The following is a 26,613-nucleotide window of genomic DNA, read 5'->3' as shown; positions in this document are numbered from 1 at the left end:
TGCACGGACAGAAGGCGGTGTAACCGAACTTAGTCATACGGCCGGCAAAAAATTTTTGGACAAGGACGGAGAAGCTTAGTTGAGAACCATTAACTGAAGCACGACCAGCCGATCAATTTGCCAGTATGGGCGTTCAAAAGAAGACACGGAAGTTTGCGTTGCGGAAGAGAGTCATCAAAGCTCATGATAATCGACTGTAGGTGCTTTCTGTACCCTTCACATGTCCATGCTGACAGTCACTTTCTTCGGGAACAGAGTTAAAGGCCAGGATCAAAAAGCTACCAACACGAACAAGAACAAGGACGAAACGGTTCGCGATGTGTATGTAGAATACTTGGGACCAAGTTTCAAACGAATTTCTAACGATGACCACGTCATGACAGTCAACAAGCGCCTTCTTCTCTCTTTTTCCAGTACAACACCGCTCTTACGCCTCCGTATTCTATCTTAGTCGGTATGGAGACCCAAGCGACCGTTTGTTGCCAATCGCTAACCAGAAAGCAGATACCAATTTTATCTCGCACACTATTCAGCATAAACTAGAAGTTATTCCGACTATGATGGACTGCTTATACGCCAAATGCATACCGATAGTCACAGATTGCGTCCTTGCCGAATTAGAAAAGCTCGGGCCAAAGTACAGACTCGCCTTACGTGTTGCAAAAGATCCTAGGTTTGAGAGGATACGGTGCGATCACAAAGGCACGTACGCGGATGACTGCCTCGTTGATCGCGTTATGAAACATCGTGTCTATATTGTCGCAACAAATGACCGAGATTTGAAGCGAAGGATTCGGTAAGCAGCAACTCACCCCGTTGAAGCATAGCACCCTATCTGACATACCATCAGAAAAGTTCCCGGTGTTCCAATAATGAGCGTGGCCCGTGGAAAATATGTTATTGAACGACTGCCTGATGCCCCAGAGAAATGATGGGCGATCACGCGAACTTTACGTGCGCCGTTCCTATTGCACGTCCAGTTTTACCACGATGACAATCTTATGCTGTGATGGTCACGGATATCAATACTTGTGCCCTAGACAAGCACAAGGATAGTTGCGTCGTATGGGTGGTACTTCGATATGGGCTAGCGCTCTGGGTTGTTGATTCGATGTTACAGTCGTTAAAAACATCCCCAACACCAGCCGCTGCATGGCCGACTGTTTCGTTAAAAGCGAATTCCTGGTGGCCGTTCGGTGTTACTTGGCTTACCTGCTCCATGTACGATGATCGGAATCATTGGGGTTTTTTGGGGCATTTAGTTGAAGTATTTCTCCGTGATCTTCGACAATAATTACAGCCTCGTGAAAACGGGAGCTGGATCGCCCTGCTACCCAATGATTTTCTCCTGCCGCAGGGTTTCGATGCTCTTCGACATGAGTTGAATAATAGTGGAAGAACCTGAGTATGGAAGCACAATACAACTAGCGTTTCTCCATCGAGTATCGATGTTCTACCCAAGTACTGTAAATGCCTGTACGTCGTCAGAAGGCTGTTCCCCAACACTTGCGTATGTAATGATAGCTGGGGACCCTACAACTTGTACCTCCGTGGTATGTACTGCGGATACATATGGTAGTGCTCACCGCCTTCGGGATTGTGTTCATTTTTTTTTTCTTTTGAATGGACTTCAGAGGCAGACGGCAGGATCCATGCTGGAACATGTATCTGGACGAGTTGTCTTTGCCTTCCTTTATTTCAGGATCAGAGAACCAGCTCCTGGGTGATAAGGCCTAACTCGCTCTATTGGCAGCCATGGGGATACCACATCTCACAAGGCACCTGATGCCATTCTCTGAGACTGTCGTGCTGCAAGGAAGACGAGACCTCCATCTGAACGATACAACATATGTGAGTTCCGTCGTAGTTGATGGACCGAGCCTTGTATACTATGTATATTCTCGCCTGCTTGCTCAGGCAAATACGAGACTTGAATATCCGGATATTCAACCAACGTGTGATCAAGTCAGTCGCGCTGTTATAATATTTCTTTTGCAATTGACACTGCTCGATGTGAAAATGTATCTTTAAGCCTGAAGGAGTCCCGACTGCTTCGGTGATACATGGTGCTGATGTGCGCTGATAGTGAAAACATATGCTTCGATGGCGCGCTCCCTACGGGGAAGCGTGAGACTCGGCTTTCTCGGCTAGAAAGGGGAAGAAAGAGGCTCGAAATCTTTCGATCCAGAAACAAAAGTGGTTTCAGAGAATTCCGGGGCATTATACAAGACGACACACTGAATCCTCGCCATCTTTTTGGTAGCAGACCTCTACCTGCCAAATTCAACGACCTACCCGAGAATCCGTTCATGGTCCCTACTGTGTTCGAGGATTTAAAGACACGGTGGAATAGTAAAAATATCATTAATTTCTCTGACCCTATTCTTGGCACACTGCCTTTTCCCCTCGAGGGGTATCCCTGGGCTGATATCACAGTTATGGTACCGGGAGAAGCTGACGTCCACTGTGCTTATATTGCAAGGGCCACTGGTTGTGCTGTCCTCACAAATGATTCAGATCTCCTACTTCATGGCCTTGGATTGCAAGGCTCGGTTGTCCTGTTTAATTCCATCGAGACGGTATCATGGGACGCTCTACAGCCAACAAAGTCGCAAATAACAGCGGTGCAATTGTCTCCCACTTTGATCGCCAAACGATTGGGAGTTCCGGATCTCTTAAGTTTAGCCTACGAACTCAAGACATATCCAGGAATGGGACTAACGGAGTTGGTACATCAATCAAAGGCTAAGCAAAGCAGAACAGGGAGTAAGGATGAGTATCAGACATTCATTGAAGAGTACCAGCCCAATGAAAGCAGCGAAATCCCAAAACGAGAAACTGTGCAGTGTCTTGACCCAAGGATCTCAGAGTTATTTTGCCAATACAATTTACATCTGAGTGATGTCTCGGAGGAATGCCCGCATGTTTACCTGCCAATATTGGTTGAGGACCATGCGAGACGTTCCGCCTGGATGGAAGGGCGCTCATTCAGATGCCTTGCTTATTCAATCCTCAATGCCTCACGGCCGATTACTGGGAGATTCTCGTTTGTTAGCGAATTTGTTCGACGTGGTGGAAGAATTGCTGTTGACAGAGTACCTTTAGCCAATGGTGACTGGATAGCAGTGGAAATGGCAAGCCTTCAGGTTCGCCTACTATCAGTACAGGAGAGATTCCGGCTTGGGCTCGGTTCAGAAGCCTTTTGGAGAACATTCGCCCTTACGGAAATCTTCAGAGAAGCATCATCGAGCACTTTTCCAGATTATGGGCAGCTGGGCCGTTTTCTCACTTTGGGCCAGTCTGGTTACAGGTTGGAATGGGCCGACGTCCACCTTGCTGCACAGATCCAATCTGTTCTCTATTCACTGAGAATGCTCCAACAGTTGCTTCAGGTTTCCGTGATGGTTGACGAAACTGTCGCACGTGTGAAATCTATCCTACTTGGCCTCCCACCTCTACACATTATGATGAAGTCCGTACGCCAAATGTCAGAAGATGTCCTTGCTAAATCAACCTCGGCCAGTGAGTTCCTTGGCCTCTTCTTCAACTCTACGGAGGAAAACAGCTTCGAGGGGAGCGATGAACCGGAACAGTCAGAGAACCTCCCAAGGCGTAGGGAAAGAACGCCACAGGACCGATTGGAGGTCACTGTGAGCAACGGCTCACGCAACCTATTTGATTTGATTGCATTAGAATGAGATCAATATGGTATTTTGTACTATATATGCATTATGTTTGTGTGTGAGGGTATATACTCCTTAAGAACCTTGTGGAAATGCGACATTCAGACTGGAGTGTCACTTTTACAGCTTTTGTCTAACGAGGAGACCTAAGGAATCCGACTACTCCACGACAATAACCCACCATTCCAGCTAAACGTTGTCCTTCCCGTTGCTGCGCCTGACTCCAGGATGCCAGAACTTCTCTTAGTTCCATGCTCTCACTCGAGTTGGACTTGGAGCACTGTGCGATGGTATCAGCATGTACGTTGAGAAGCACTGCCATCCAAGCATTCACAAGTTCGAAGTCCTTCTTCAAAGAAAGACGACTAGAAAGTGCACGGATGAAAGCAGACATTTCAGAACGACCTCCTTGGGCGGTGGGATTGAGAGATCTGATCTCAAGATCTGCTTTAGCCGGAGACAAGGACTTAAGATGCTCGATAAAGGGAGTGAAGTTGTCGGATAGATCACCAGCCTCTAAGAGCTGAGTGAACCGAGATGTGTTGCCGCTGTTGACACCATGTTGTAGTTTAGCAACTCGCGAGCGTTCAGCGGCTGTCACGTCAGCGAGAGTGTTCAGATCGATGTCGTCAGAATTATTAGCCCCAGAAGCTGCAGGAAGGAAGAAGGGGGCCTTCTGGGGAGCTTTTGGAGCTTCTTTCGGTTTATTGCGTTCCTGAGATTGCTCTTTTAGTACCAATCCAAGTATGTAAACGATTGATGTGCCTGAAGAAAACCCACCTTTATCAAATCCAAATGGAGCAATGTCTGCCATTTGCTCTTGGGGACAACACTGAGAGTTACCATATCCCGACTAAGTTGTTCAGTGGTCAGAACAGGGCCCTCAGCCTCATGTTGTTCATGATTTTCCGCGAAGGCGGCCTCGATGGCCCCTACTGCCCCCTCGCCTGATATGGTAGGGACACTGGTATCTGCAACGTCGTTTTCTTCCACATTCTGGGTTGAGACGGGAACGAACAAGCTGCGATTAGTCCAAAGGCTAACTCCCAGACCGTCTGCATGAGCAGTAGCCAAAAACTCGCCCGTAGAAGACATTGCTAAAGCGGTACATGTGTTGGGGATACGGAAAAGGTCGATGAGATGCCCTGTGGGTAAATCCCATACTCGGATGATGGAATCCATCGAAGCGGCGATAATCCATCGTCCATCGGAAGAAAAGGCGAAGTCGTTGACTTGACCCACGCAACCCCAGAATTCACGGACAACTTTCCTAGTCTCGATGTCCACGACGCGGATTGAAAGGTCGTCACAACTGAATGCCACCAGTTCGCTTGTGCTATTATAGCGGAGTCCGGTGACAGACGTCATTGGCCACCAATCCAGCTCATCGATAAGGAGTCCAGAGACGAAATCCCAGAACTACCAAGGAGAGAGACGTAAGATTAGTTTAGCTCAGCAAAAGTCTGATGGGTTTTCTCACCTTAACTTTTCCATCTAGGCCACAACTTATGACAGTCTGGTTCAAGCCATCGACCATTAAGCCAGTGACTGCTTTCGTGTGACCAGAATGCCCTTGCTTAGATATTATAGACGAGACCGAAGGAATTGACCCCTTCTTTTTTTGACTTCGGTTAGGGAAGCTCTGCCGGTGGGCACCCGACTGCAGGTTAAACATATCGACTGTGCCACCTGCAGATCCGACAAATGCAAATGTTCCGCATTGTGAAATAGCAACGCTCTGAAAGCCGAAGATACAACAATTAACGAAAGGATGATTATCATAATAGGTGACGTTCTTACCTTCACATCAGTTTTGTCGCCAGTCTCAAAGGCCCAGCGTCCAGCTTTCTTCTTTCCCCAGAACCATGTCCGGGCGTATCTATCGCCACGGTGGCCAGTAACAACGCTCTCCCAGCCCGTTTTATTGGAAGCATCGGCATTTGTTGCTTTCGGATTCGTCCAGATAGATCCTGAAGATGCAACACCCATGCCTCCATCGCGATTCAGCGAGCATGCAATGCACGTTATTTCGGGCGCTTTGAGATCCTGTGCCGTCTTCATGTCGCCGGTTCCGAGTAGTTTTTTTGCTTTGTGCTCCACGGACCCCTGAGATAGTTCCGTGTTTTGGCTGTCCTTTCGCACACTAAAACCCCAGAGGCTAGAGTCTTTGCTTGCGCTAAGTAGCCACTTCCCGCCGAATTCCGAGCCATCTGAAGATGACGGTAAGAACCCAAGAGTAGTGACAGCAGCTGAGTGACCACGCCTTGAATGAAGAGGTCTAGGTATGGGCGAAAATGGAACCTCGTCGAAAATCCACGTTTTCAGGGCGTTGTCCAGACCTGAGGAAACCAGAACAGGTTGGCCATCTAAGAATTCGATATGGTTCACCCCGGATCCTGTCTCGTCTCCAGAGGCTCGATGGGCTTGGCGAAGGATGCCTGCCACTTTCCCCCCATTGTTCAAGTCCCACATTGTGATATCACCACTGTTCCGGCAGGTTGTAGCCATTGCGCCTGGGCTTCGGCCGTCTTCGCCAGCGCCTAGATCGTCGCTTCTAAAAGTCACCGAAGTGATAGGTTCCGAGTGCGAGGAGCTAGTCCGTAGCGACAGAACTATTTGCCCAGTCTCGATGTTGCGGATGGTCAGGGAGCCGTTCTTATCGGCGACTGCGATGAGAGATAGAACGGGACATGGCTGGATTGCAGTGACCGCACCGGCTCCTGGGAGCATCGGAGGAATCGTATAGATCAGCTTGCCAGTTTTTACGTTCCAGATGTCAATGCCGCCGTCATATCGCCCCACGAATATCTTGTTGAGATATGTCGGCACGTTGCACATTTGACCAGCGTAGATCTGTTCGATTGTGGCAGCTCCGCCTCGGTGGGGAGTTAGAGTAGTGTAGTGTTCGTATGATGCATTCTTCCAAACCTGGATACACTTCCTAGTGCATCCTACAACCCATGACCCGAACACGAGCAGCCGATCAATTGGGTCGTCGGTGCCACCTGGGACTTCCAGGGACGCGATTTTCTTACCGCGCTTGAAAACCCAGACCCCGCCGGAAGAGCCAGGTCGCACGTTACCCCACGCAGCAAAGACTCTATCCTGCCATGCGAAAGTGGAGGTGATGATCTCCGGTGTCTCCGGCCTGCTGATGAATACCAAGTTCAATCCACGTCTCAAGTCATACGTCTGCAAGGAGCGTCCCACTGAGGTGGTGATTTGAAACGTAGCTTTTCCCAACCGAACGCTTGTGAAAGGGACGGAGGTTGGCGACACCAATCCTAATGTCTTTAAGGGCCTGGGTCAGCACGATGATCCGCAAAATCAACTTGGTAAAGTATAGGAGGCCTGAATAAGAATCCCGTGCATATATCTTCTCACTTACCCGGAATGGAGAAAAAATTCTGGATCCTGCCTGTTTTTGCTGTTGCAGAATACCTTGCTTCGCAACTGTTTTCTGCCTCTTGGCAAGAGGCACATCGAAACCCTCATCATTGAGAGACGGCATGGTCTCGACAGTTGCAGGTGACACGGTGCAGAGCAAAAGAGAGCCGCGATGATACTTTCAGATGAATCTTTTTTTCTGCCGATCTGCGAAGACCCGCGTTCTCACACCGCCTACTTACCCGAGCGCTATAAATTACATTCTGGTATGACTCTTGTGAAAATTACTAGCTCCACCCAGCGTCTTCCTTCTCAGCGAATGGCAAGACCGTCCGGCCGGTATTACCACTCCAACTGCACACCTCGAGTCCATCTCTCTCGGTTTTCATTCCAGTTGCTTTGGCCGCCGAAGCGATTGTTCTCAATGAATTCCATCTTGCTAACCCGCTGAGCGAATTCCCCAAGGTCGACATGCCTTGTACCTAGGGATTCTACTCCAACCTAGCTGAAGTGGAACCCCTGTGGCAATTCGATACCTTCTTTCGGAAGTGATAACTTTTTTTTTACTGGAACTGCCAGTGGTAGCGTGAATGGGGAAACCACCCATTCTCCAAGCAGCTCCAAGTATGGTGACCGCACCACCTCCCTGATACCCACCGAGATAAACTGGTTGGAATCCCAGATGACTGTTACGATAACCCACTCTCGGACTGGAGAACATCATACAGGCCTAGAGCTCCCCACAGCAACTTCACTACGACGGAAGTGAAATCCTTGTTGGAGTCCGATACTGCTTTTTTCAACAGCGGTAGGACCTACCCTACAGGAGATTTTTCAAGCGCATACGCCCAAGACAGCGTCAATTACTCCCTCCGACCGACTCTGCCCACAGGCGCAACTCCCAGCTTCAGCATTGGCTTATCCATTCAGGACCTTCCAGACGTCGTTCCTATAACTACCCGAGCTCCCTGCAGTCGACAGACACTGCGCTTCTCCAGGTCAGCTTTGCTGGTCGGGCTTCCCCAATGGACCACAATGATGGATATGGCAGCGGTCTGACGGGCCATGGTCGCTCCCGCAATGACAGCGTCGAAAGTACTCGGAAGGCTCCTGGCCCGTCTTTAACTTCCGGTCCTGATCAGGCCGACAGATCGTCTTCAAGCCTGCTGTATGATTCTGCGGCGTCTACCTCCTCGAGAAGCAACGTCCACCGTGCCCAAGCCAACCAGCCCAAATCGTTCAAGTCCGATGTTACAACAGATAACCAGAACGCGGGTCGTGCCGCTCATTCCTCAACTCGTTCGTCTAGCCGAGCGGCCAGGCGGCTAAGTGGAAGCACAGCTGCCAGCTCTATCAGCGAGTCAGAGCCGGTACAGCCAATATTAGGGAGAATTGGAGTGTGCGCCCTGGATGTGAAGGCTCGCAGCAAACCTAGTCAGAATATATTGACCCGTCTTCAGTCCAAGGGTGCCTTTGAGGTGATCGTCTTTGGCGACAAAGTGATCCTGGATGAGGATGTAGAGAACTGGCCCGTGTGCGACTTTCTGATCGCTTTCTTTTCCGACGGGTTCCCGTTGGACAAAGCCATTGCATACGCGAACCTTCGAAAGCCGTTTTGCGTGAATGATTTGCCAATGCAGAAGGTTTTGTGGGACAGGCGCCTTTGTTTGAAAATTTTAGACCATATGAACGTCCCGACCCCTAAAAGGATGGAAGTCAATCGAGATGGCGGGCCCACGCTAGAAACACCAGAGCTCGCCCAGCATATACACAGGCTGACGGGTGTCAGACTTGATGGGCCTGAAGATGGCACTGGAGGAGGCGCTTCCAGGACGAAGAGCGTCGCTATGGCGGAGAATGGCGATGTCCTAGTCGTTGACGGCAAGGTTTTCAGAAAGCCCTTCGTCGAGAAACCGGTGAATGGCGAGGATCATAACATCCACATCTATTTCCCCAACGATCAACAGTATGGCGGTGGTGGCAGAAGACTCTTTCGAAAGGTGGGGAACAAGAGCTCCGAGTATGACCCGGATCTAGTCATCCCTCGATCAGTTACCGAGAACGACTCGAGTTATATTTATGAACAATTCTTGAGGGTTGATAACTCTGAGGATGTCAAAGCCTACACTGTCGGACCTGATTTCTGTCATGCGGAAACACGAAAGTCCCCGGTAGTTGACGGATTAGTTCGCCGCAACACCCACGGAAAAGAACTCAGATACATAACAAAACTGAGCAAGGAGGAGGCAGCCATCGCTTCCAGGATTTCGAACGGTTTTGGCCAGAGGATATGTGGCTTTGACATGCTTCGCGTCGGCGATAGGAGCTATGTTATCGATGTAAATGGTTGGAGCTTTGTCAAGGACAACAACGAATATTACGATCGGTGTGCAAGTATCCTAAGTGACATCTTCCTTCATGAGATACGCAGGCATGAAGGACTACCGGAGCCTTCCGAATCCAGCTCTCCCGAGGCCAGCCTTTCTTGGAAACACCATGTATCTCACAGACACACTCTGAAGAGTCTGCTCAAGTCACCCAGTGCTTCGAAACTATATGGAAGTCTACAGGGCAGCAAGAGTCCCGAAAATAGCTTGGTTGGTTCTATGGTATCGGGGTTGATACCGTCATCTACCCTTGACGCAATGGAGGCAGGGGGAAGTCACAGAAATCCGAGTCCACGAGACAGATATTCCATCTCTGGTGCCCATACTCCTCAAAATGCTAAAGGATACGCTGCCTCGACGGATCCCCATGCGGGAAACCCACCACCCCCGCCAGCTTCTAAACACTCGTGGAAGCTAAAGGGCATGGTGGCAGTCATCCGGCACGCAGATCGCACGCCAAAACAAAAATTCAAGTTTACATTCCACAGCCAACCTTTCATCGATCTGCTGAAAGGTCACCAGGAGGAGGTTGTTATCAAGGGGGAGGCGGCATTGTCAAGCGTCTCTGATGCTGTGAAAGTTGCAATGGAACAAGGCCTGGAGGACATAGACAAACTCAGGTTGCTCCGCACCTCCCTCGAAAAAAAAGGGGGCTGGCCCGGTACTAAAGTTCAAATCAAACCCATGTTTCGCAAAAGGAAGCCAGAAGAATTGAATGAACGAGGACCATCGAGTACAGGGGTGCCTTCGGCCGATATTGCTACCAAAGACGAACCAATCTCTCCTGGTGCTCAAGATGCAACTCCGGAGAACGAGAATCTGACTAGATCGCAGACACGCAGTGACTCAATATCAGGTGCTACCTTCTCGAGGTTTTCTGCCGCTGAGAATGATCTCATACTGGACAAACTTCAGCTGGTCATCAAGTGGGGTGGTGAACCAACACATGCAGCTCGTTACCAGTCGCAGGACTTGGGACTGAACATGCGGGATGATCTCAAGTTGATGAACAGGGAAGCTCTGAGCAACGTAAGGATTTTTACAAGCTCAGAACGGAGAGTGAGCACAAGCGGTAAGTTCTGACCACACGTTATGCGCTGAGATATTGACTGAACAAACACATAGCTCAAATTTGGTCCTCTTCTTTCCTCGACCAGAACAATCTCCCAGATGACTTCATCCAAGTAAGAAAAGATCTGTTAGATGACTCTAACGCTGCCAAGGATCTTATGGATAAGGTCAAGAAGAAGCTAAAGCTTCTTTTGCGAGAAGGGTCTGCCCCATCGCAATTTACTTGGCCGAAAGACAATATCCCGGAGCCTTCTGTTGTTCTAGCTACCGTCGTCGAGCTCATGAAGTTTCATCGAGATGTCATGCGCCACAACTTTCGAAAACTGGATAGCTTGGCTAATAGTTCGACTGCGGTCAACGATTCCAGCGCTCTACACGGTTCCACTCACCCGGAGAATCCGTTGCTAGCTTCCATTCAAGGGCGTTGGTGCACTGGTGAAGACCCCCTACTTTTCAAAGAAAGATGGGAGAAATTATTTGCCGAATTCTGTGACACGGAGAAGGTGGACCCCAGTAAACTCTCCGAACTTTATGACAGTATGAAATTCGATGCCCTCCACAACCGACAGTTTTTGGAGTGGGTCTTTATGCCGCCGGATGGTGAAGATGATGATGAACTTGATCCTACGAAGAATACCGGCACAGAACAAGAGAACCGCCCCGTGAACAACACATCCCTCGCTCAGCGGTTTGGGCTGAAAAGGCGGACGCATGCCTTCGAGTCAATGCCACATTTCCGAGCACTGGATGACACATATGATCATTATTTCAAGCTTTACCCCGGTTCCAGCTCCACGAAGGCCAAAATCGATGGAAGGCTCTCGAAATTGAGAGAATTGTACAAGCTGGCCAAGGTGTTGTTTGACTATGTCACTCCACAGGAATATGGGATTACGGATACTGAGAAGCTGGAGATTGGCTTGCTGACATCACTGCCTCTCCTTCAAGAAATTGTGAGAGATTTGGAGGAGGTCCAAGCTTCTACAGATGCAAAGTCGTTCTTCTATTTCACCAAGGAGTCGCACATCTACACCCTTCTCAATTGCATTCTCGAAGGCGGAATACAGACAAAGATTGGTAGGACAGCCATTCCGGAACTGGATTACTTGTCGCAGATCTGCTTCGAGCTCTATGAAGCTAAGGATAGCGAATCGTCGACCAATTCATATTCAATCCGCATATCAATCAGCCCTGGCTGCCATGCTTTTGACCCCCTCGATGTTCAACTGGATTCTCGACATGCCATAGGCTGCGCGCCAAGACGCAGCTTGACGCCCCATCAGGATTGGAAAGAGGTTATTGAAACGCTCAAGGCGAAATTCGACACGTAAGTCATCACCTCCGAATCCACAGATTGCATGCGCCTGGCAAAATTAAGATGGATACTTGCATTGAGCTCAAGTCTTCATTCTAAATGAATCACGCTGACCGATATTTAGGGTCAAACTGCCCAAGACTTTTATTGCGGTGAACCTGAGCGATAAGCACATTTCGAAACAATAGACCTGCTTTTTATGATTGTGAAGCGTTCGTGTTTAATATAGACCTTTTTGAATGTCTGCGCCGCTTTTCGGCGCAGTGGGCGAGGCGTGATTTCTGCAATCATCTCGAGTCAAGCTTCAACACACGGTGCCAGTCATTGTTCTATTATTTGTACTCATCTTTCATTCCTGGATGACCCTTAGACATGAGAGAGCAACGGTCGTGTGCATCATGGACGATGGATCCTTCAGCGTAGGTCCGTGTCTTTATTAGCCTGCTTGCATGACCGGTTGATCATTTTCGGCGTGATGAGGTAGACGGGAAGCGAAGAACATTGTGTATACATAACAGCCTGGAAGGTAGTCAAATGCTCATTCTTTACGCATCTTACTGACGGCACTCCGAACGAGCCATATGGAACAACAACACCTAAACGTAGTACATCGTAAGACATGGAGTACTCTGAGGGTACTTTTAACCCCGCCAGGTAGTGCTCATCTTACTCGGAGTTGATTGGATACCATATACTCCACTATCCGTTTACCTACCACGCACGCTTACTTCAAGCGATAAGACAACCTCACAGTCCTTTCAACCTGGGCCTTTTTCGCTGCCTACCCAGCTACGTGTGCTCCTAGTAGGTGACTGCGTAGAAGCAGATCAGAGAAGATCCAAAAGTTTCGAGCGGCTTGGAACAATCGCAATGTCACACCAAATGGACAGCAATACCGATGTGTTTGAATGCTACGAAGTGGAGGAATCCCGCATTCGATGTCACAACCCTCAAAAGGGAGAGGATATATCCATTCTTTGCGGTGATATCGTCTGCCTTCTATCGGGGGATGGCGAAGGAAAACATACCCTCTTATACCTCAAGCACGAAGGACCAAGGGATAGCGCAAAGGCCTCTGTATATCTCCAAAGCATTCAAACAGCCTCTGCTCCCACCCACCTCTTGTCTCGGTATTTGTGTGAAGGCTTACCTGAACACTTTTCATTCACACAGCAACCCGCTTTGAACATACATTTCGTCATATCAACTCATTCTGGAACCGGGCTGGCCGAGACTTACTATGACAATGTTCTTCGGCCGTTGATTTCACATGTCGGATTGTTGGATTACAAAGTCCACAAAACCCGCTCGGAAAAATCAGTTACTGAACTCTGTCAATCAACGTTCATTCCTTGCGCTGAAGCGGGCCTGCCCCAGACTATTGTCTTTCTTTCCGGAGATGGTGGCGTCGTCGATACCATCGATACCTTTTACAAATCGGCGAACCATCTATTGACCCCGCCTATCATCGCCTTAATTCCAATGGGAACAGGAAACGCCATGGCAAGCTCTATGGGTTTACTTGCAAATCCGGCGGCCGGGCTAGTAAGTTTGTTGCGAGGGGTACCAAAGCCCTTACCTACTCTTGCTGCTAGTTTCTCTACTGGCGCTCAGTACGTTACGGATGAAGGCCGCACGCGGGTGCCTATTGTCGAGGACGCAATGAACCATCAACCGCCAAAGGTCTATGGAGGGGTTGTTGCAAGCTGGGGTATGCATGCTTCATTGGTGGCGGATAGCGATACTGTTGAGTACCGCAAATATGGTGCCGAAAGATTCAAGATGGCCGCGAATGAATTACTTTACCCATCAGATGGAAGCGAGACCCATAGATATGTCGGGTCGATCACTCTGACTCGGAGGGACAGCCAGACTGGAAATGAATGTACCACAGCGCTGGACAACAAGGACCACATGTATGTCCTAGTTACCTTAGTCCCAAGGCTTGAAAAGGACTTCCTGATATCCCCAGAGACACGTCCTCTGGATGGCTCTCTGCGATTGGTTCATTTCGGCCCAACATCGCCCGAAAATGCAATGAGGCTGATGGGTTGTGCTTACCAAGGGGGTCGGCATGTCAACGAGGAGGGTGTTTCTTACGTCGAAATTGAAAAACTAAGGATCGATTTCCACGAGCCTGATGAGAGATGGAGGCGAGTCTGCATTGATGGGAAAATCGTTGCAGTCGAAAGTGGTGGCTGGTTAGAAGTATGTAGGGAGCGCAGATCTCTCCTGAATATCTTAGCGCCGGTGGATTTGTAACTTCAGTCCAAGCTCGCCCAGATTGTTGTTGTATAGATCAAAGTTCAGGGAGATTGTGGTTGTGAAACTGCATAGTGGAATGTAGGTCAGCTATGAAATAATTGCATAGTTAAATAACTAGTTAACTAGTTAACTTAGTTAACGTATTTCCCGTGCGAGCGGGCCACCCGGATGAGCAGGCCCCCTGTGTATCCCATACTAATCGATCATTTTTTGACCTCCAATATCTGCACCACCATTAGCTTAATTATAAGGAGATACTAGTAACAGATTTATATATACATTCAGTATATATACCTCTTTTGTAAATATGTATAAGCGAATATGTAACTTGTAGGATCAGTTCAGAATAAATTACTTAAAAATACAGTGTAATATATATTACCTAAAGATATACGTATATACATCTTATAAAATTCCAATATTAGGATCCAATTTACTTTAGCATGCCACATTAATAATATTATACAGATTAAGTGAATTGTGGTTAAGATATTGAAGGTCAAAAAATGATCGATTAGTATGGGATACACAGGTGGCCCGCTCATACGGGTGGCCCGCTCGCACGGGAAATACGTTATGCAAATTGCTTACATAACACCGGCTTATCAGGACGGAAATTCTCCCGCTATCAAGCCTTCCCCTTATCCGCCTCAGTCAAATTGTCGTCCGCTCTCCATGGCCTCTACTGTGCAATAACGATGGCAATCCAGTGAGCTGACGTCTCTCTTGGAATCATATCTTAGTTCGAACCATACTTCCTTATGATGGAAACGCATACGTCACAGATCGATGCTCATCACCCCTCGAACATACTCAGCCTCGCAGACACCAGACCAAGGGCGTCCTCTTTCAGGAAGTGAGAGCAAGCAAAAGTTTTACACACTGGCGGGGTGGCACGTCGGTCCTGTCGGTTCTCATACTCCTGCTGATATGCCCTTGGTCCACCAAGCTGGTAGTGTCCGTGTGGGCGATGTAGTTCGGTTAGTCTTCATTTCCTATCACATGCCTCGTGTCGGTCACGCTGTAACTAACACTTGGGGAACAGGTACACTTTTTCCTATAACCCTGCGGCGGACACGGGTCATCCCACTCCATCGGAGCTGTATGTGAAGATCAAAAATACATCGGCGATCCCTTTACGCGCTGCATACCTCCATGGCCCATATACCCTCTATGCTTCCTGTTACCCCTCCTCATTCGACCCGAATGCTGCAATTTCCCAGCAGGATACGAGCGGAACGCCGCAGTTTGAGCCTTATCTCAAAGCCGGTGGAAGTTGGCGTGCTACCATTCCGATCCCGCGAAAGGCTTTGAGCCCGGATGAAGAAAGGGCTTCTTCAAACCAGGAAGCATATGAAACTGTGACCTGGCGTATCGAGATTATATCGCAGGTGATCTTTTCCAACACTGCGTCTGTCAACTTCGAACTCTTAATCGGTCGCGATCAAAAGTCGGTAGAGAACGTCTCCAGTGGTAGCTTTTCGAGTTCCGAGTCTTCTCGACCGGCCCAGTTACGTGACCACTGGTCATCGACGCCGGTGGGGGCGCAAGCTCTGGCTACTAATGGGGTGTATTCCAAGGCTGTCAAGCTGCTGGTAGATGACACTGCTAGTCTATGGAACACGCCTCACTTTCCAGAGTGTAGAGCGGAACAGGAGACAATGAAGGAGCCTTGTCCCGGCCCCAACTGCACGTCGACTTTGCCAGAATCGCCAGGAGCAGCTATTTACACATCCATTTCTCAACAAGACAAACCCCGCAAAAAAAGAGTCCATCTAGTTGTCTTGACCCACGGGCTGCATAGCAACCTCGGGGCCGACATGCTTTTTCTCAAAGAGAGCATAGATGCATCTGTTCAGAAGGCCAAAGAACGCCAAAATGAGATGCGTCACAAGAATGCGCAAACTAGCCACGATTCAGCTTCCGCACACAGGTAAGCACAGTTCCAACCAGTGTGTTGATATTGTTCAAGACCGGCTGTCTAACTTAAAGTGCAGAGGCGAAAGTGGCAGCGAATCCTTTTCTCCAGACGACACCGAAGGCGATGATGAGGAAGTAATAGTCAGAGGCTTTCCTGGCAACGCCGTACGTACGGAACGTGGAATTCAATATCTTGGCAAACGTCTCGCGAAATACGTCTTGTCTATGACATATCCGGATCAGCCACATCTACCCCGCAAAAACTCCAAATCAAGGCCTTGGGCTCAACGCTCTGCTCCATCAGGAAATCCAAAGGAGCAGCACCCCGACGACCACCCTGCCTGTGGCACCCGCACTCACATACAAGACTCCGGTGATCACGCTCACCAAATTACAAGCATTAGCTTTATTGGGCATTCTCTTGGTGGGCTCATTCAAACATATGCGATTGCCTATATTCAGAAGCATTCTCCCGGTTTCTTCGACATGATCAGACCAGTCAATTTCATTGCGTTGGCTACACCTTTTCTTGGGCTAAGCAATGAAAATCCGATGTACGTGAAATTTGCTTTGGATCTAGGCCTTGTCGGTCGTACTGGCCAGGATCTAGGGCTCAGCTGGACAGCTCCCAGAGTAAGGAGCGGCTGGGAGGCGATCATTGGAGGCAAGGGTGATCCTATAAAATCCCAGAATTACACAGACGCCGGCTCCAAACCGTTACTCAGGATTTTGCCCTGCGGGCCGGCCCACGAAGTCCTAGGCAAATTCCAGCGTCGGACAATATATTCTAATGTTGTCAACGACGGGATAGTGCCCCTGAGGACATCATGTTTGTTGTACCTTGACTGGAAAGGACTCGATCGAGTGGAAAAGGCAAGGCGAGACAATGGAATTGTGGGCACGATGGCTGAATGGGGTTGGGCTGAGCTGACAGGTGCAAATTCGAAGTCCCCCAAATCCGCCCGCCCGACCATGGAGATCAGGACGGACGACGCTGGAGAAGGCGGCTTGCCAACCCCGGATCTACCAGTGACTACAATGCCTTCGCAGCAGAATGCAACAGCTGTGAATTCTCAGGCGCTCCCGTCAGATAGCCAGATTTCTCTTCGGCTCCAAGAACAAGCCCCGGCTGGCGAGCATATGAATAGCACACTGAGAGAAGAGCCAACTAATTCTTCGTCGTACAGTCCACTGAGCAGTTTTCTCTCGATGTTCAAGCCGAAGCAGGCAACTAAGGGTTCTGGAACTCGACAGACCAAGATCTACAAACGCAGTCAGACCCTTGGTCCCCCAGAAGGTCAAACGGAAGCTGTGCCTCCCTCTTCGTCCTATGCCGAGGAGTCATTGACGCGTGACCATTTGTATGACGAATATGGGCTTCATGCGCCTCCGAAAACCACATTTTTTGAATCTGCCAGCGACCTATTGTTGCCCCCGCTTCCTCCAGTGGAATTTATCACGGATCCTTCTTCAAGACCTCGCACAATATTCCATGACCGGGTGTACCAGCCTGATGATGTACCATCCCCGTTACCTACTAAACGGCGAGCCCTCACATTTGGGCCATCCCCGACGAAGGCGTCAGATGTACCGCCTGTTTCACCAGATGGAAACTCGACTTATGCATATAATAGTGCCAATGAGAATGAAAGTGGGCTGAAGATCGAGGAAAAAATAGCAAGGGCATACCACCGCAACCTATCGTGGCGGAAAGTCCTTGTTCGGTTGGAACCTGACGCACATAACAATATTATAGTCAGGCGAATGTTCACGAATGCCTACGGATGGCCCGTGGTACAGCACCTTGTTGACACTCATTTTGGACTTAAATCTGCGGCTCATTCTTCTGACCTCCCGAGAGATACTACGGAGGAGTTGAAATCGCTTTCCATCAATACCGGCAACATCGTTGAACCTTCGGATGTGTGCCAGGGTATTCATCAACAGGTATAATTGACATATGACCCTGGGAGAGTCAATTTTGGTCTACCTCTCTTGAATGCCGTGACTGGAATATCTTGGTTAGTCCTTGGTACAAGTTGGAACACGTTTTGCGAAGCACACAGTGCGACCCACGGAGCTTGGGGTTCGATTTTTAGGTTCTGTCATGCGAGATTCTCAGACTCCATAAAGCTAGTAATTTAGATGTATATGTATATAATTATCAAACAAAATATATTAGACAGGATCATCCGGAGCATCTTTTTACTTGTCTATGCCATTCGTCGCGCTGCTGGTCAATACTCCAGACGTCCCTGAATATTTCCCCAGAACTCTTCAATGATTTCCTTCTGGCCAGCATTTCCCGGGGACGCTCTCACTGCAAGATATGTTCTCCCGTCAACCGAAGGCTCCCAACCTCCCGGGTTGCCATCTACGATAACACCACCGGCTTCGGTCAGAATAACCCAGCCAGCACACACGTCCCATGCATAACAGCCTCCCTCCCAGTACAGGTCCAGGGTACCTTCTGCAACGCCGCAGAGGTTCAGGGCCGCCGAACCCAGGCTACGCATGGAGCGAACCATGGCACCGCCACTCTCCTTGTCCTTACCAAGTTTCTCAAAAGTGCGGACCTTAGTTTCCCAGTTGCGACCCTTCCTATCAGAGCCCCATTCTATGCTTATCAAGGCGTTTTGCAGACCGCACAGAGGTTCGATCTCGGTCCCCTTCAGGGGGAGACGTTTGGTACGGTTCAAATAAGCGCCCTGTCCACGAATAGCGGAGTAGAGAGTGCGGCTGGAGGGATTGTAGATCACACCAACGACTGGCTTGCGGTTGATGGTAAAACCAAGAGAGATGCAAGCATGGGGAAATGCATGGACGAAATTTATGGTGCCATCTATCGGGTCAATGACGAAGGTCGGGTCATCGGTTAATGGGCGAGATGGATCGTAGCTTTCCTCTCCATGGAACCTAGAGTGTTGGTGAGTGTACTGCCTGAATATTGGGGCGAGCTGAAGGGGAACCTGGGATGGAGCGTGCGTACTGGTAACTTGGATATCTTTCCTTCAATGCCTTGGATACCATCTCTTCAACCGCCCGATCATATTCGGTAACAAGGTCGGCACCTACCAACTAAGTATTGAGTCATTGTGCTTGAATCAGTTGTAGATTGGAGCTTACTGTTCTTCTTTGACCCTGGTGCTTCCGTAGTGGGGATGGCGCCATTGATGATATCCCCCGCCTTATAGGCGATCTCAATCAGCGTGTCGTGGATTTCATTCAAATTGGGTGAGTTACCGCCTTGGTTGGACGGTTCTGTGGTCATATTGAACCTGTAGATTCCAATTACTTCACTGGTTGGGAGTGTATGAGGAACCCAGCGTGGTTGCAGAGGGGAACCGATCGATCCAAGTTGACCCCGCGCCGGTGACGTTGGAGAAAAGGTTCACCCCACCTTACATAAAAAATTGTCGGGAAAAAAAAAGTCATACAGCGTTGATGACAACTCCCAACCCCAAGAACAACACCTTCAGGCGTATATTTTACCTGGATCACCGTTATTACTGAGTCGCATACGTCCAACCATGCCTAGTGAACTGGAAGAGGTGAGATCTGGCTTTTCTACTGTCTGCAAATTCTATGGGTACTGACCACTTCTCTCTGCTCTAGCTGGTCGAATTCCTCCACCATGGAAACACGCAAATCAGACAAATCGGTAACATCAACCCCTCGGCGAAACAAAAGGTCCCTTCGTCTTGGGCCGCATCCTCGTCAGTGTAGTAACCTGCCCCAGCATGCGAGAACCTCGTTGGTTTCTCGACCGCGCAGCCAGACCTCTTCAAGCGACATCAACTATTGCCAGTGCGCGACTTGAAGCTATTGGCGCGAGACTACACAGTTAGTACCAGTGATCTCACAAAATATAAGTGTACCGGCTGGATGCTCACATGTGGTCGGTGTGATTTTTAGCCTATCGCAAAGAATGCTCTGACAATGCTTATCAACCTTTCGGCTGACGAAGAGGTGTTGGCTAATCTCGCGGAGGATGACGCTTTCGTTGAGACACTTCTCCTTAAGCTTACGGTGTGTGTCCGAGAGCCGCCAGATGCTACCCTCAGCATGGACACCAACTGACTTATCGGCGACTATAATAGAATGTCAAGGATCCAAGCGCGGACGATGTCTCTATGTTGCTGGCAAACATGGTTAAGTCAGAGAAGATGAACCGCATCTTGACCTTGAAACGGAAAATCCCCGAGGCTGTGTCTACCTCGGCCAATGCGATTGACCAGTTGATGGACTGTTTTGTGAAAGGTGCCGAAGGCAGCCTCAATAAACACGCCACTTACGACTATCTATCTTACATTTTTGCCGACATTTCAAAGTCCGAAGAAGGTCGGGCCTACTTCACGACGAGACAGGAGTACGATGGAGTCGTGCCGGTCACCAAGCTTACCGTTTTCACTGAACACAAGAGTGACATTCGCCGGAGAGGCGTCGCATCAACGATTAAGAATGTCGCTTTCGACATCCCATTCCACCCCACACTTTTCTCCGAGGACGAAGCGAACCTGCTCCCTTATATTCTGCTGCCGATAATGGGCCCGGAAGAGTATGATGTGGAGGAGTCGATGGACATGTTGCCTGATCTCCAGCTTCTCCCCGCGGACAAAAAACGGGACAACGACCACAATATCATTGTCACGCACCTTGAAACTCTCCTCTTGTTGACGACAACACGGGAAGGACGCGATAAACTGAGAGCTGTCAAAGTCTACCCCATTATCCGGGAGTGCCATCTTCATGTTGACAGCGAAGATGTCCGCGAAGCTTGTGATCGACTGGTCCAAGTTTTGATGCGTGATGAGGAGGGCGAGGAGAAGCCCATGCCGCAGCTGGAGGGAGGAGTTGGCGAGCAACAAGGGCAGGACGATGACCAGAAGGTGGTTGAGCTGTTTTAGAGTAATTTTCCTGACCTACCCGGGGCCCTAAACATGTTTCTGGGCATATATATTTCTTATTTCTACGAAATTAAAAAATTGTCATTCTAGGTATAGACCGCTGTCCTTGTGATGAACACAATAGAAAATCCAACTTGATCATTAGTTGCTTCAGATTGTTAAAAGAAACCTACTATATACATGAAATGGCCTCTATGGAATACAGATGTTGATATGACTTGAAAGGAACTAATCTATAGCAAATTAGAGTACTGACCCATATGAAAATCGCTGATTTGGAAAATATGGATATGACGGCTCAAAGGACACCTTGCCGTTGAATGAATTTCGAAGTATGTATGGATGGAGCTGCTCAACCACGGCCATCAAGTCCTATATGACGTAGATGTACACTACATGATATTATACTGACAGTGGCATAGTCTTCATGCTTTTGATATATCTTTATTGTTGATTGTGAATAGATAACCCATCCATCGTTCCGGACGCACAAAGTTCGTTGTCGCCTTGTAGAAATAAAGCAGTGTTGTTTATTTACTGTCTGAAAACACTATTACCTGGTATCCATGAAATCAACTAAAGCAAACGCTCGAGTGAATAGGTTCGTGCCTATCGAATTGAAACGGACCGCGGTTACTCATGAAAAGCGAAATTCATATATCCTAGCTCACATCGGATTCATGAAGTTTTCAATGGTCAACTGACATAGCGCGAGCTGAGCTTTTGTTTGAATCCCCGACTGGCGGGTTGATCATAGGCTCAGATACCAGATCTCTCTGACTAGCATCATCCTTCTCCTTTCTGGGAGGCCGTTGTGCATCCAAGCTTTTCTTCTGAAAGTTAGCCAGGAGATCCTCTCCTACCTGGCCATTATCCTCACGCCATTCCCAGCCAACTCCAGGAATATCCTGGACACGATTAATGATCCTCTGAGCGCGTTGAAACTCAGTTCTGATCTTTTTAACGCCGGAATATGTGACAGTTCTGCCAACATTGTGGTGATGCTCAAAGGGATCTTCAACACGCAGAAGAAATCTCAAGCGGTGCCCATTTTCGTCTGTCTGCGCAGCCGTCCAATCTTTCGCCTCCTTAGAAAGAATACCGCCTGGGGTACGAATGGAGATGACATCTTTGACCCAGTCAAAGCCTCCTCGAGGTGAGTATGTGCCCCGGCTGCCGTAGTATGCGAAGAAGCCTCGCAGTAGCTCGCCAATCGACTGGTAATTGACGTGCTCTGGACGTGTCCATGCTTTACTTTTCAGTTTGGCCTCATTGCTGAAGAAACCTAGGCCTTCTTCGTTCACGGATGTGGTGTCTTCGGGCTGTGCCAATTGATACATGAGCTGGAGGTTAGGAACCACGGGAGGATATGCAATATTCATAAGATAATGAATCACCATCAAAATATAGCCGTATGAGCATAGTGTGCCATGGTAAGGAGTATTGATATCGCGAGCTTTGGCCCACATCTTCACGAAGATACCCACAATACGCACTCTCTCGTCGGAGAGGGCATAGCAACGGAGCAGTTCAGTATTGTATAGCGCTAGATGTCCAGAAAAGTTGATGTCACATTGCATATCAACTGTAGGAGAGGCGGTGTCCTCGTCAGAGGGATATACTTCCTGGCATGTAGTCTGACTGGCTGTTGCGCTGGCTTCTGGGTTTGGACCTTCCCTTTGATACCCCATCTGTACCGAGTCCAGGAGTTGTGAAGTGATCCCACGTATCTTCAGAATTGGTATCCTTGCTTTCTGAATCAGCATTGACTGGAATCCAGCAGCTTGGAACGCATCTTGTAAGATGCTAGGACACTCAGTCTCCAACTCCGCGGGGTTTGGGCCCATATGCATTGTGAACAGAAGATCAAGATCAGCCCCCGGTAGGGAAAACCCATTACGTGAACTACCAAAGCATCGAAGATCAATGTCGTTCTCGGATATTGGATAGTCGTAGTCTTTCCCATGTTGTTCGAGTGATTCCCTGGCAATCCTTGTCAACAAAGCCTGCAGTCTTTCCTTGTCCATGGATCTATCATCGAAAGACCCAAACAGTGGAATCCGAGCAGCCATTGAATCCAAGTAGTTCGTCTGGATCTGTTTCCGCCGCACGGGATCAGATTGCTGGTTGCCAAATCGGGTCTTGGGGGCACGGGAGTATGAATATCCCGGGCCCGCTGGACGCTGAAATCTCGCGTTTGGTTGCGTTTGCAGTAGTGAATGCACTGTGTCTGTTACAGGCATCGGGGCCGGAACGACAATATGATTGTACGGGTTGAAAAATTCTGGCGTGATGTTGGCGTCGGCATTTCCAGTCTGCTCTGGGAGGCAGAGTTTTCTTGGACCCTTCGTGGGGCCGTTGACTCTTTCATGGCGATTTCCAGTCATTGCATGGAGTTCCGTGGTGATTTGGGGGCTTGCAGAGTCCAAGGAACTGAAGCCATGGGAAGGTAGATGGCGAGATCCTCTATGGTGCTCACTGGCAGTGGGAATGGTTCCATGAATGTTAAATGTGCCGGGGCTGCCTTGATAGCCCATTCTGGTGATGCTGGATGTTACCAGTCAAGACACATGTGGAGGTCTCAAGTAGTGAGAGAAGGGTGTCCTAGAGAATGGTGTTTCACTTCGGTGATGGTATTTGGCCAAAGCGAGAATGGGTGGTAGATATATGTAGCCAGTGTTGTCCTTCCATGGTTCCGCAGTTAGGCAGGTGGAAAGGCATCAGTCACCAATGTTGGAGACCAGTACAGGCAGAAAAACAGTCTCAATGCACTGGCTGGTTCAACAAGCAGACCTTTAGCAAAACTAAATGAGATGCTCATAGACTTCTCTTCGGTGTAGTTCATGAAACTTAGTGCTTAGTTAACCAACTGGGCAAGCGGACAGCTGCTGACTCAGCCCGCTCTCTTTCTCCTCCCCATCTCACTTGTTGCATCACTCTTCAACAACCCCGAACAAAGCTGCCGTGTGCCTCCCTTGTCTTTCCATCACGTATCTTCGGTCTTTCAATCAAGTTTCATATAGTTGCCTGACTCCTAGCGAACCCGCCTGTTTATGAAACTCACCCCCGTCCCATCCTATCCTCGACTGCCAGTCGCATCTCCCATGGGGTTGAACTGAAAAGACCATGACCACGCCTTCGAACGACCCGACCTCCCGAACCCCAACGGCTTCAAATGGGGCACCACCCATGAGAATCCGTCGTCCAAGGGCAGCGGATCCTCTAGTGCGCCCCAAGAGAAAGCCCGCCCCCAGACCTCCCGGCGCTGCAGCGCCGGGGGCGACATCGGTCGCGAAACCGACTCCATCGCGACCCGTGGCCCCTTCCGCGTCCCGGCCACCTGAAAGGAACCTAATACTGCCGCCATCCCAGAACAAGTTTGGCGCGAACGGATTCAGTGGTCCGCTGCTGTCGGAGACGTACACGGACTACCCCCTGGTGACCACGAAACGGGCACTGCGCGAAGGCCTAAAACATCATATCGCCCGATTCGCATCAAAGAAGACCGTCGACCCTCGCGATGAATCCCAGTTCACCAGGCCCGTCCGGTTACAGCGTCGTGATCCACGTGCGCGCCCTCACGAGATGAGTTCGGATAGGGGGCAAGGGATGCAGAAAACATCCTTCGACTCCAACAACCAGCTGGATGAGGCTGAGCGCGAGGAACTAGAAGCAAGAAAGGCGGCACGGGAGAGGGAACGCGAAGAGAATCTGGCTCAGATAGCTCCCTCTATGGGGCAGGCGCCGAAACGTTCCAACGCGCCCAAGCAGAAAACCCAGCAGGTCTCCAAAACGGACATGACGCCGGAAGAGATCGCCAGGACCCGGATCAAATATGAAGAGGCGTTGCCGTGGCATTTGGAGGACTTTGACAACAAAAATACATGGGTTGGGAACTACGAGGCCGCCTTGTCAGAGACACATGCGGTCTTTGTGCTCGAGAACACGGGGAAAATGAGGATGATACCCGTGGACAAGTGGTACAGATTCAATGCTAAGAATCAGTTCAAGGCGCTCACCATAGAGGAGGCAGAGAAGTTCATGGCGAAAAGAGTCAAAGACCCCAGGTGGTTCATGGAGAAGCAGCAAGAGATGGCCCAGCGGAAGGAGTTGGAGCAGTTCGCCAAGCAGCGGAAGGTATACGCTGGAAAGCAGGCTACGCCAGCTGGTGCGGATGGACTGGAAGCAGACGAAATGGACTTCGAAGAAGATCGGTTTGCGGACGATGAAGAACATGACGATCTCTTCAACGACGACGAAGAAACCAAGGCCGCTGAGAAGAGAATCAAGCAAGACCAGCTGAAGGCCAATGTCTTTGACCTGAAAGACGAGAAGGAATATGAGGATGAGGAAAAGAGAGAGAAGAAAGAGAAGGAGGCGCGCCGAGTGCTTGGAAAGAGGGTGCGAAAAGCCCTGAAACGGAGAGAAAAGAATTACGACTACAGCAGCGGCTCTGATGTCAATCCTTATTCGGACGAAGAGGTAGGTTGTTTTGGCCCGCTAATTGTTCCACACTGCTAATTCTGTCCTATAGAGTTCTGAAGACAGCGAAGCGGAGAGGCTCCGGGAGGAGGAGGAGCGCAAGGCGGAGGAAGAGAAGAACAAGAAGGAGTCGGCTTCATCCTCGAAGGGCAGCAACACGCCTTCCGGCCGAACAAAGCATTCCGACCCTCTGAAGAAGGGCTCTGCTGCTGTATCTCGGAAGCGGTTGGGATCCCCGAATGCCTCTGATGCAAGTGGGACCGATACTTCGCGGAAAAGGAAGAGCAAACATCCCCAGCCTGCAGCCCAGCCGAGCTCCCGCCCCATGTCTCCTGCAGCAGGATCGTCAACCTCCGTAAGTGTCCCCATTATGGTCTGGCAGCTCGCCGTTTTTGCTATGATATTGACTTGGTACAGGCTGGCAAGAAACGTGTTCGCAATGTACCCACTGGGGGCGCTGGTTCTGACGATGGAGGTGCTGGTTCTGGCGCGGAGATGAGTGAAAGTGGCAAGACGAAGAAGTTGAAGTTGAATCCCCCTTCTGCAGTCTCCCGGAGTGGAACTCCACAGGGCTCTAGGGCAGGTAGCCCAACACCTTTGGCTAGCCGGAGTTTCTCGGGAAGCCGTGCCAGCAGCCCCGAGTCAATGAAAGGCAAGTTTATCTCCACTCGTAGTACCCAATGGTGATTATACTAACTATTTCTATCATGTGCAGCCCAGACTCGCGTTTCTACCCCGGGACCTGGAGACGAGGACTTCCCTACTCCTGCCGAAATCCACGCTGCTATTCCTCAATCTGGAATTGGAAGCAGTGATCTGCTCAAGATTTTCCATTCCCGCATTGGCAAATCCAAAGAGAACCATCGCAGATTTATCGCTATCGTTAAAGACGTTGGAGTTTATGGCAAGGAGGATCGGTTGCTGAGACCTGGTGTGCTGAAGGACAGTTGATCAACCAAAGATGTATCTCGGTGCTAAGTAGTGTAACCATAACCAGAAGTACATAACCGTGCATGCGTCGGCCGAATGTAGAAGACAGTTTGACCATGTTGATGGAAACGATATTCGCAACGAGTGGTAACAGAAAACTATCCGCCTCCATTATCTAAGCGGCGACAGCGAGGCAAAGTATGGAATGAAATCTTGTCATTAAGGGAAATCGTTCTAGACACAAAACAAATATTCCGCAGGTATAA

At 49.4% G+C, this 26,613-nt stretch overlaps 10 protein-coding genes across 10 annotated transcripts; 7 read left to right on the top strand and 3 right to left on the bottom strand.

The window, feature by feature from the left end:
- The first annotated feature begins 74 nt into the window (after nucleotides 1-74).
- On the top strand, nucleotides 75-1,441 carry BDV59DRAFT_186926 (rRNA-processing FCF1 family protein). The gene is made up of 4 exons (XM_073691113.1): nucleotides 75-321; nucleotides 384-454; nucleotides 505-796; nucleotides 851-1,441. The coding sequence occupies exons 1-4, from the start codon at nucleotides 221-223 to the stop codon at nucleotides 930-932; spliced, it is 546 nt and encodes a 181-aa protein (XP_073544065.1). The 5' UTR covers nucleotides 75-220; the 3' UTR covers nucleotides 933-1,441.
- A 207-nt stretch (nucleotides 1,442-1,648) lies between these two features.
- Nucleotides 1,649-3,757, top strand: BDV59DRAFT_120504 (PIN and XPG domain-containing protein). Its single transcript, XM_073686786.1, has 2 exons — nucleotides 1,649-2,021; nucleotides 2,087-3,757. The coding sequence occupies exons 1-2, from the start codon at nucleotides 1,756-1,758 to the stop codon at nucleotides 3,696-3,698; spliced, it is 1,878 nt and encodes a 625-aa protein (XP_073544064.1). The 5' UTR covers nucleotides 1,649-1,755; the 3' UTR covers nucleotides 3,699-3,757.
- BDV59DRAFT_120495 (rRNA-processing protein UTP21) lies at nucleotides 3,758-7,233 on the bottom strand. Its single transcript, XM_073686785.1, has 5 exons — nucleotides 7,072-7,233; nucleotides 5,484-6,974; nucleotides 5,164-5,421; nucleotides 4,464-5,102; nucleotides 3,758-4,398 (listed from the first exon to the last, which is right to left on the bottom strand). Exons 1-5 carry the CDS (start codon nucleotides 7,192-7,194, stop codon nucleotides 3,817-3,819), a joined length of 3,093 nt encoding a protein of 1,030 aa, XP_073544063.1. The 5' UTR covers nucleotides 7,195-7,233; the 3' UTR covers nucleotides 3,758-3,816.
- Nucleotides 7,234-7,457: 224 nt separating this feature from the next.
- Nucleotides 7,458-12,489, top strand: BDV59DRAFT_186922 (inositol polyphosphate kinase VIP1). Its single transcript, XM_073691112.1, has 3 exons — nucleotides 7,458-10,529; nucleotides 10,583-11,855; nucleotides 11,968-12,489. Exons 1-3 carry the CDS (start codon nucleotides 8,096-8,098, stop codon nucleotides 12,029-12,031), a joined length of 3,771 nt encoding a protein of 1,256 aa, XP_073544062.1. The 5' UTR covers nucleotides 7,458-8,095; the 3' UTR covers nucleotides 12,032-12,489.
- A 106-nt stretch (nucleotides 12,490-12,595) lies between these two features.
- On the top strand, nucleotides 12,596-14,302 carry BDV59DRAFT_186921 (diacylglycerol/lipid kinase family protein). Its single transcript, XM_073691111.1, has one exon. The coding sequence runs from the start codon at nucleotides 12,714-12,716 to the stop codon at nucleotides 14,103-14,105; it is 1,392 nt and encodes a 463-aa protein (XP_073544061.1). The 5' UTR covers nucleotides 12,596-12,713; the 3' UTR covers nucleotides 14,106-14,302.
- Nucleotides 14,303-14,761: 459 nt separating this feature from the next.
- On the top strand, nucleotides 14,762-18,123 carry BDV59DRAFT_120476 (lipase ROG1 family protein). Its single transcript, XM_073686784.1, has 3 exons — nucleotides 14,762-15,088; nucleotides 15,154-16,041; nucleotides 16,106-18,123. The coding sequence occupies exons 1-3, from the start codon at nucleotides 14,898-14,900 to the stop codon at nucleotides 17,979-17,981; spliced, it is 2,955 nt and encodes a 984-aa protein (XP_073544060.1). The 5' UTR covers nucleotides 14,762-14,897; the 3' UTR covers nucleotides 17,982-18,123.
- Nucleotides 18,124-18,182: 59 nt separating this feature from the next.
- Nucleotides 18,183-19,386, bottom strand: BDV59DRAFT_186918 (inositol monophosphatase family protein). The gene is made up of 3 exons (XM_073691110.1): nucleotides 19,155-19,386; nucleotides 19,018-19,099; nucleotides 18,183-18,944 (listed from the first exon to the last, which is right to left on the bottom strand). The coding sequence occupies exons 1-3, from the start codon at nucleotides 19,297-19,299 to the stop codon at nucleotides 18,266-18,268; spliced, it is 906 nt and encodes a 301-aa protein (XP_073544059.1). The 5' UTR covers nucleotides 19,300-19,386; the 3' UTR covers nucleotides 18,183-18,265.
- Nucleotides 19,387-19,440: 54 nt separating this feature from the next.
- On the top strand, nucleotides 19,441-21,133 carry BDV59DRAFT_186916 (protein HGH1). The gene is made up of 5 exons (XM_073691109.1): nucleotides 19,441-19,579; nucleotides 19,644-19,689; nucleotides 19,768-19,871; nucleotides 19,944-20,057; nucleotides 20,129-21,133. The coding sequence occupies exons 1-5, from the start codon at nucleotides 19,559-19,561 to the stop codon at nucleotides 20,933-20,935; spliced, it is 1,092 nt and encodes a 363-aa protein (XP_073544058.1). The 5' UTR covers nucleotides 19,441-19,558; the 3' UTR covers nucleotides 20,936-21,133.
- Nucleotides 21,134-21,463: 330 nt separating this feature from the next.
- On the bottom strand, nucleotides 21,464-23,753 carry BDV59DRAFT_186914 (uncharacterized protein). Its single transcript, XM_073691108.1, has one exon. The coding sequence runs from the start codon at nucleotides 23,470-23,472 to the stop codon at nucleotides 21,625-21,627; it is 1,848 nt and encodes a 615-aa protein (XP_073544057.1). The 5' UTR covers nucleotides 23,473-23,753; the 3' UTR covers nucleotides 21,464-21,624.
- Nucleotides 23,754-23,887: 134 nt separating this feature from the next.
- On the top strand, nucleotides 23,888-26,591 carry BDV59DRAFT_120415 (transcription factor IIF subunit TFG1). Its single transcript, XM_073686783.1, has 4 exons — nucleotides 23,888-25,417; nucleotides 25,470-25,772; nucleotides 25,835-26,069; nucleotides 26,133-26,591. Exons 1-4 carry the CDS (start codon nucleotides 24,062-24,064, stop codon nucleotides 26,366-26,368), a joined length of 2,130 nt encoding a protein of 709 aa, XP_073544056.1. The 5' UTR covers nucleotides 23,888-24,061; the 3' UTR covers nucleotides 26,369-26,591.
- The last annotated feature ends 22 nt before the right edge of the window (nucleotides 26,592-26,613 follow it).

This window comes from Aspergillus ambiguus (assembly GCF_047715705.1).
Source record: "Aspergillus ambiguus strain CBS 117.58 unplaced genomic scaffold BDV59scaffold_44, whole genome shotgun sequence".
In the NCBI taxonomy this organism is placed as follows: Eukaryota; Fungi; Ascomycota; class Eurotiomycetes; order Eurotiales; family Aspergillaceae; genus Aspergillus; species Aspergillus ambiguus.
This window is presented reverse-complemented; position numbering and strand designations above follow the sequence as displayed.

What these genes read in the sequence shown, in the direction of transcription:
- BDV59DRAFT_120476 (XM_073686784.1), top strand. Translation starts at nt 14,898, where the DNA reads ATGCTCATCACCCCTCGAACATACTCAGCCTCGCAGACACCAGACCAA. An exon ending in CGTGTGGGCGATGTAGTTCG is followed by an intron (nt 15,089 to 15,153) that starts GTTAGTCTTCAT and finishes CTTGGGGAACAG; the next exon opens with GTACACTTTTTCCTATAACC. An exon ending in GATTCAGCTTCCGCACACAG is followed by an intron (nt 16,042 to 16,105) that starts GTAAGCACAGTT and finishes CTTAAAGTGCAG; the next exon opens with AGGCGAAAGTGGCAGCGAAT.
- BDV59DRAFT_186926 (XM_073691113.1), top strand. Translation starts at nt 221, where the DNA reads ATGTCCATGCTGACAGTCACTTTCTTCGGGAACAGAGTTAAAGGCCAG. An exon ending in GACGAAACGGTTCGCGATGT is followed by an intron (nt 322 to 383) that starts GTATGTAGAATA and finishes ACGTCATGACAG; the next exon opens with TCAACAAGCGCCTTCTTCTC. An exon ending in TCCGTATTCTATCTTAGTCG is followed by an intron (nt 455 to 504) that starts GTATGGAGACCC and finishes ACCAGAAAGCAG; the next exon opens with ATACCAATTTTATCTCGCAC.
- BDV59DRAFT_120495 (XM_073686785.1), bottom strand. Translation starts at nt 7,194, where the DNA reads ATGCCGTCTCTCAATGATGAGGGTTTCGATGTGCCTCTTGCCAAGAGG. An exon ending in GAATTTTTTCTCCATTCCGG is followed by an intron (nt 6,975 to 7,071) that starts GTAAGTGAGAAG and finishes AGGCCCTTAAAG; the next exon opens with ACATTAGGATTGGTGTCGCC. An exon ending in GCGACAAAACTGATGTGAAG is followed by an intron (nt 5,422 to 5,483) that starts GTAAGAACGTCA and finishes TTCGGCTTTCAG; the next exon opens with AGCGTTGCTATTTCACAATG.
- BDV59DRAFT_120504 (XM_073686786.1), top strand. Translation starts at nt 1,756, where the DNA reads ATGGGGATACCACATCTCACAAGGCACCTGATGCCATTCTCTGAGACT. An exon ending in ACACTGCTCGATGTGAAAAT is followed by an intron (nt 2,022 to 2,086) that starts GTATCTTTAAGC and finishes GTGCGCTGATAG; the next exon opens with TGAAAACATATGCTTCGATG.
- BDV59DRAFT_186914 (XM_073691108.1), bottom strand. Translation starts at nt 23,472, where the DNA reads ATGGGCTATCAAGGCAGCCCCGGCACATTTAACATTCATGGAACCATT.
- BDV59DRAFT_186922 (XM_073691112.1), top strand. Translation starts at nt 8,096, where the DNA reads ATGGACCACAATGATGGATATGGCAGCGGTCTGACGGGCCATGGTCGC. An exon ending in ACGGAGAGTGAGCACAAGCG is followed by an intron (nt 10,530 to 10,582) that starts GTAAGTTCTGAC and finishes ACAAACACATAG; the next exon opens with CTCAAATTTGGTCCTCTTCT. An exon ending in CTCAAGGCGAAATTCGACAC is followed by an intron (nt 11,856 to 11,967) that starts GTAAGTCATCAC and finishes ACCGATATTTAG; the next exon opens with GGTCAAACTGCCCAAGACTT.
- BDV59DRAFT_120415 (XM_073686783.1), top strand. Translation starts at nt 24,062, where the DNA reads ATGACCACGCCTTCGAACGACCCGACCTCCCGAACCCCAACGGCTTCA. An exon ending in ATCCTTATTCGGACGAAGAG is followed by an intron (nt 25,418 to 25,469) that starts GTAGGTTGTTTT and finishes TCTGTCCTATAG; the next exon opens with AGTTCTGAAGACAGCGAAGC. An exon ending in CAGCCCCGAGTCAATGAAAG is followed by an intron (nt 26,070 to 26,132) that starts GCAAGTTTATCT and finishes TATCATGTGCAG; the next exon opens with CCCAGACTCGCGTTTCTACC.
- BDV59DRAFT_186921 (XM_073691111.1), top strand. Translation starts at nt 12,714, where the DNA reads ATGTCACACCAAATGGACAGCAATACCGATGTGTTTGAATGCTACGAA.
- BDV59DRAFT_186918 (XM_073691110.1), bottom strand. Translation starts at nt 19,299, where the DNA reads ATGACCACAGAACCGTCCAACCAAGGCGGTAACTCACCCAATTTGAAT. An exon ending in ACCAGGGTCAAAGAAGAACA is followed by an intron (nt 19,100 to 19,154) that starts GTAAGCTCCAAT and finishes CTTAGTTGGTAG; the next exon opens with GTGCCGACCTTGTTACCGAA. An exon ending in GAAAGATATCCAAGTTACCA is followed by an intron (nt 18,945 to 19,017) that starts GTACGCACGCTC and finishes CCAACACTCTAG; the next exon opens with GTTCCATGGAGAGGAAAGCT.
- BDV59DRAFT_186916 (XM_073691109.1), top strand. Translation starts at nt 19,559, where the DNA reads ATGCCTAGTGAACTGGAAGAG. An exon ending in CACGCAAATCAGACAAATCG is followed by an intron (nt 19,690 to 19,767) that starts GTAACATCAACC and finishes AACCTGCCCCAG; the next exon opens with CATGCGAGAACCTCGTTGGT. An exon ending in TATTGGCGCGAGACTACACA is followed by an intron (nt 19,872 to 19,943) that starts GTTAGTACCAGT and finishes TGTGATTTTTAG; the next exon opens with CCTATCGCAAAGAATGCTCT.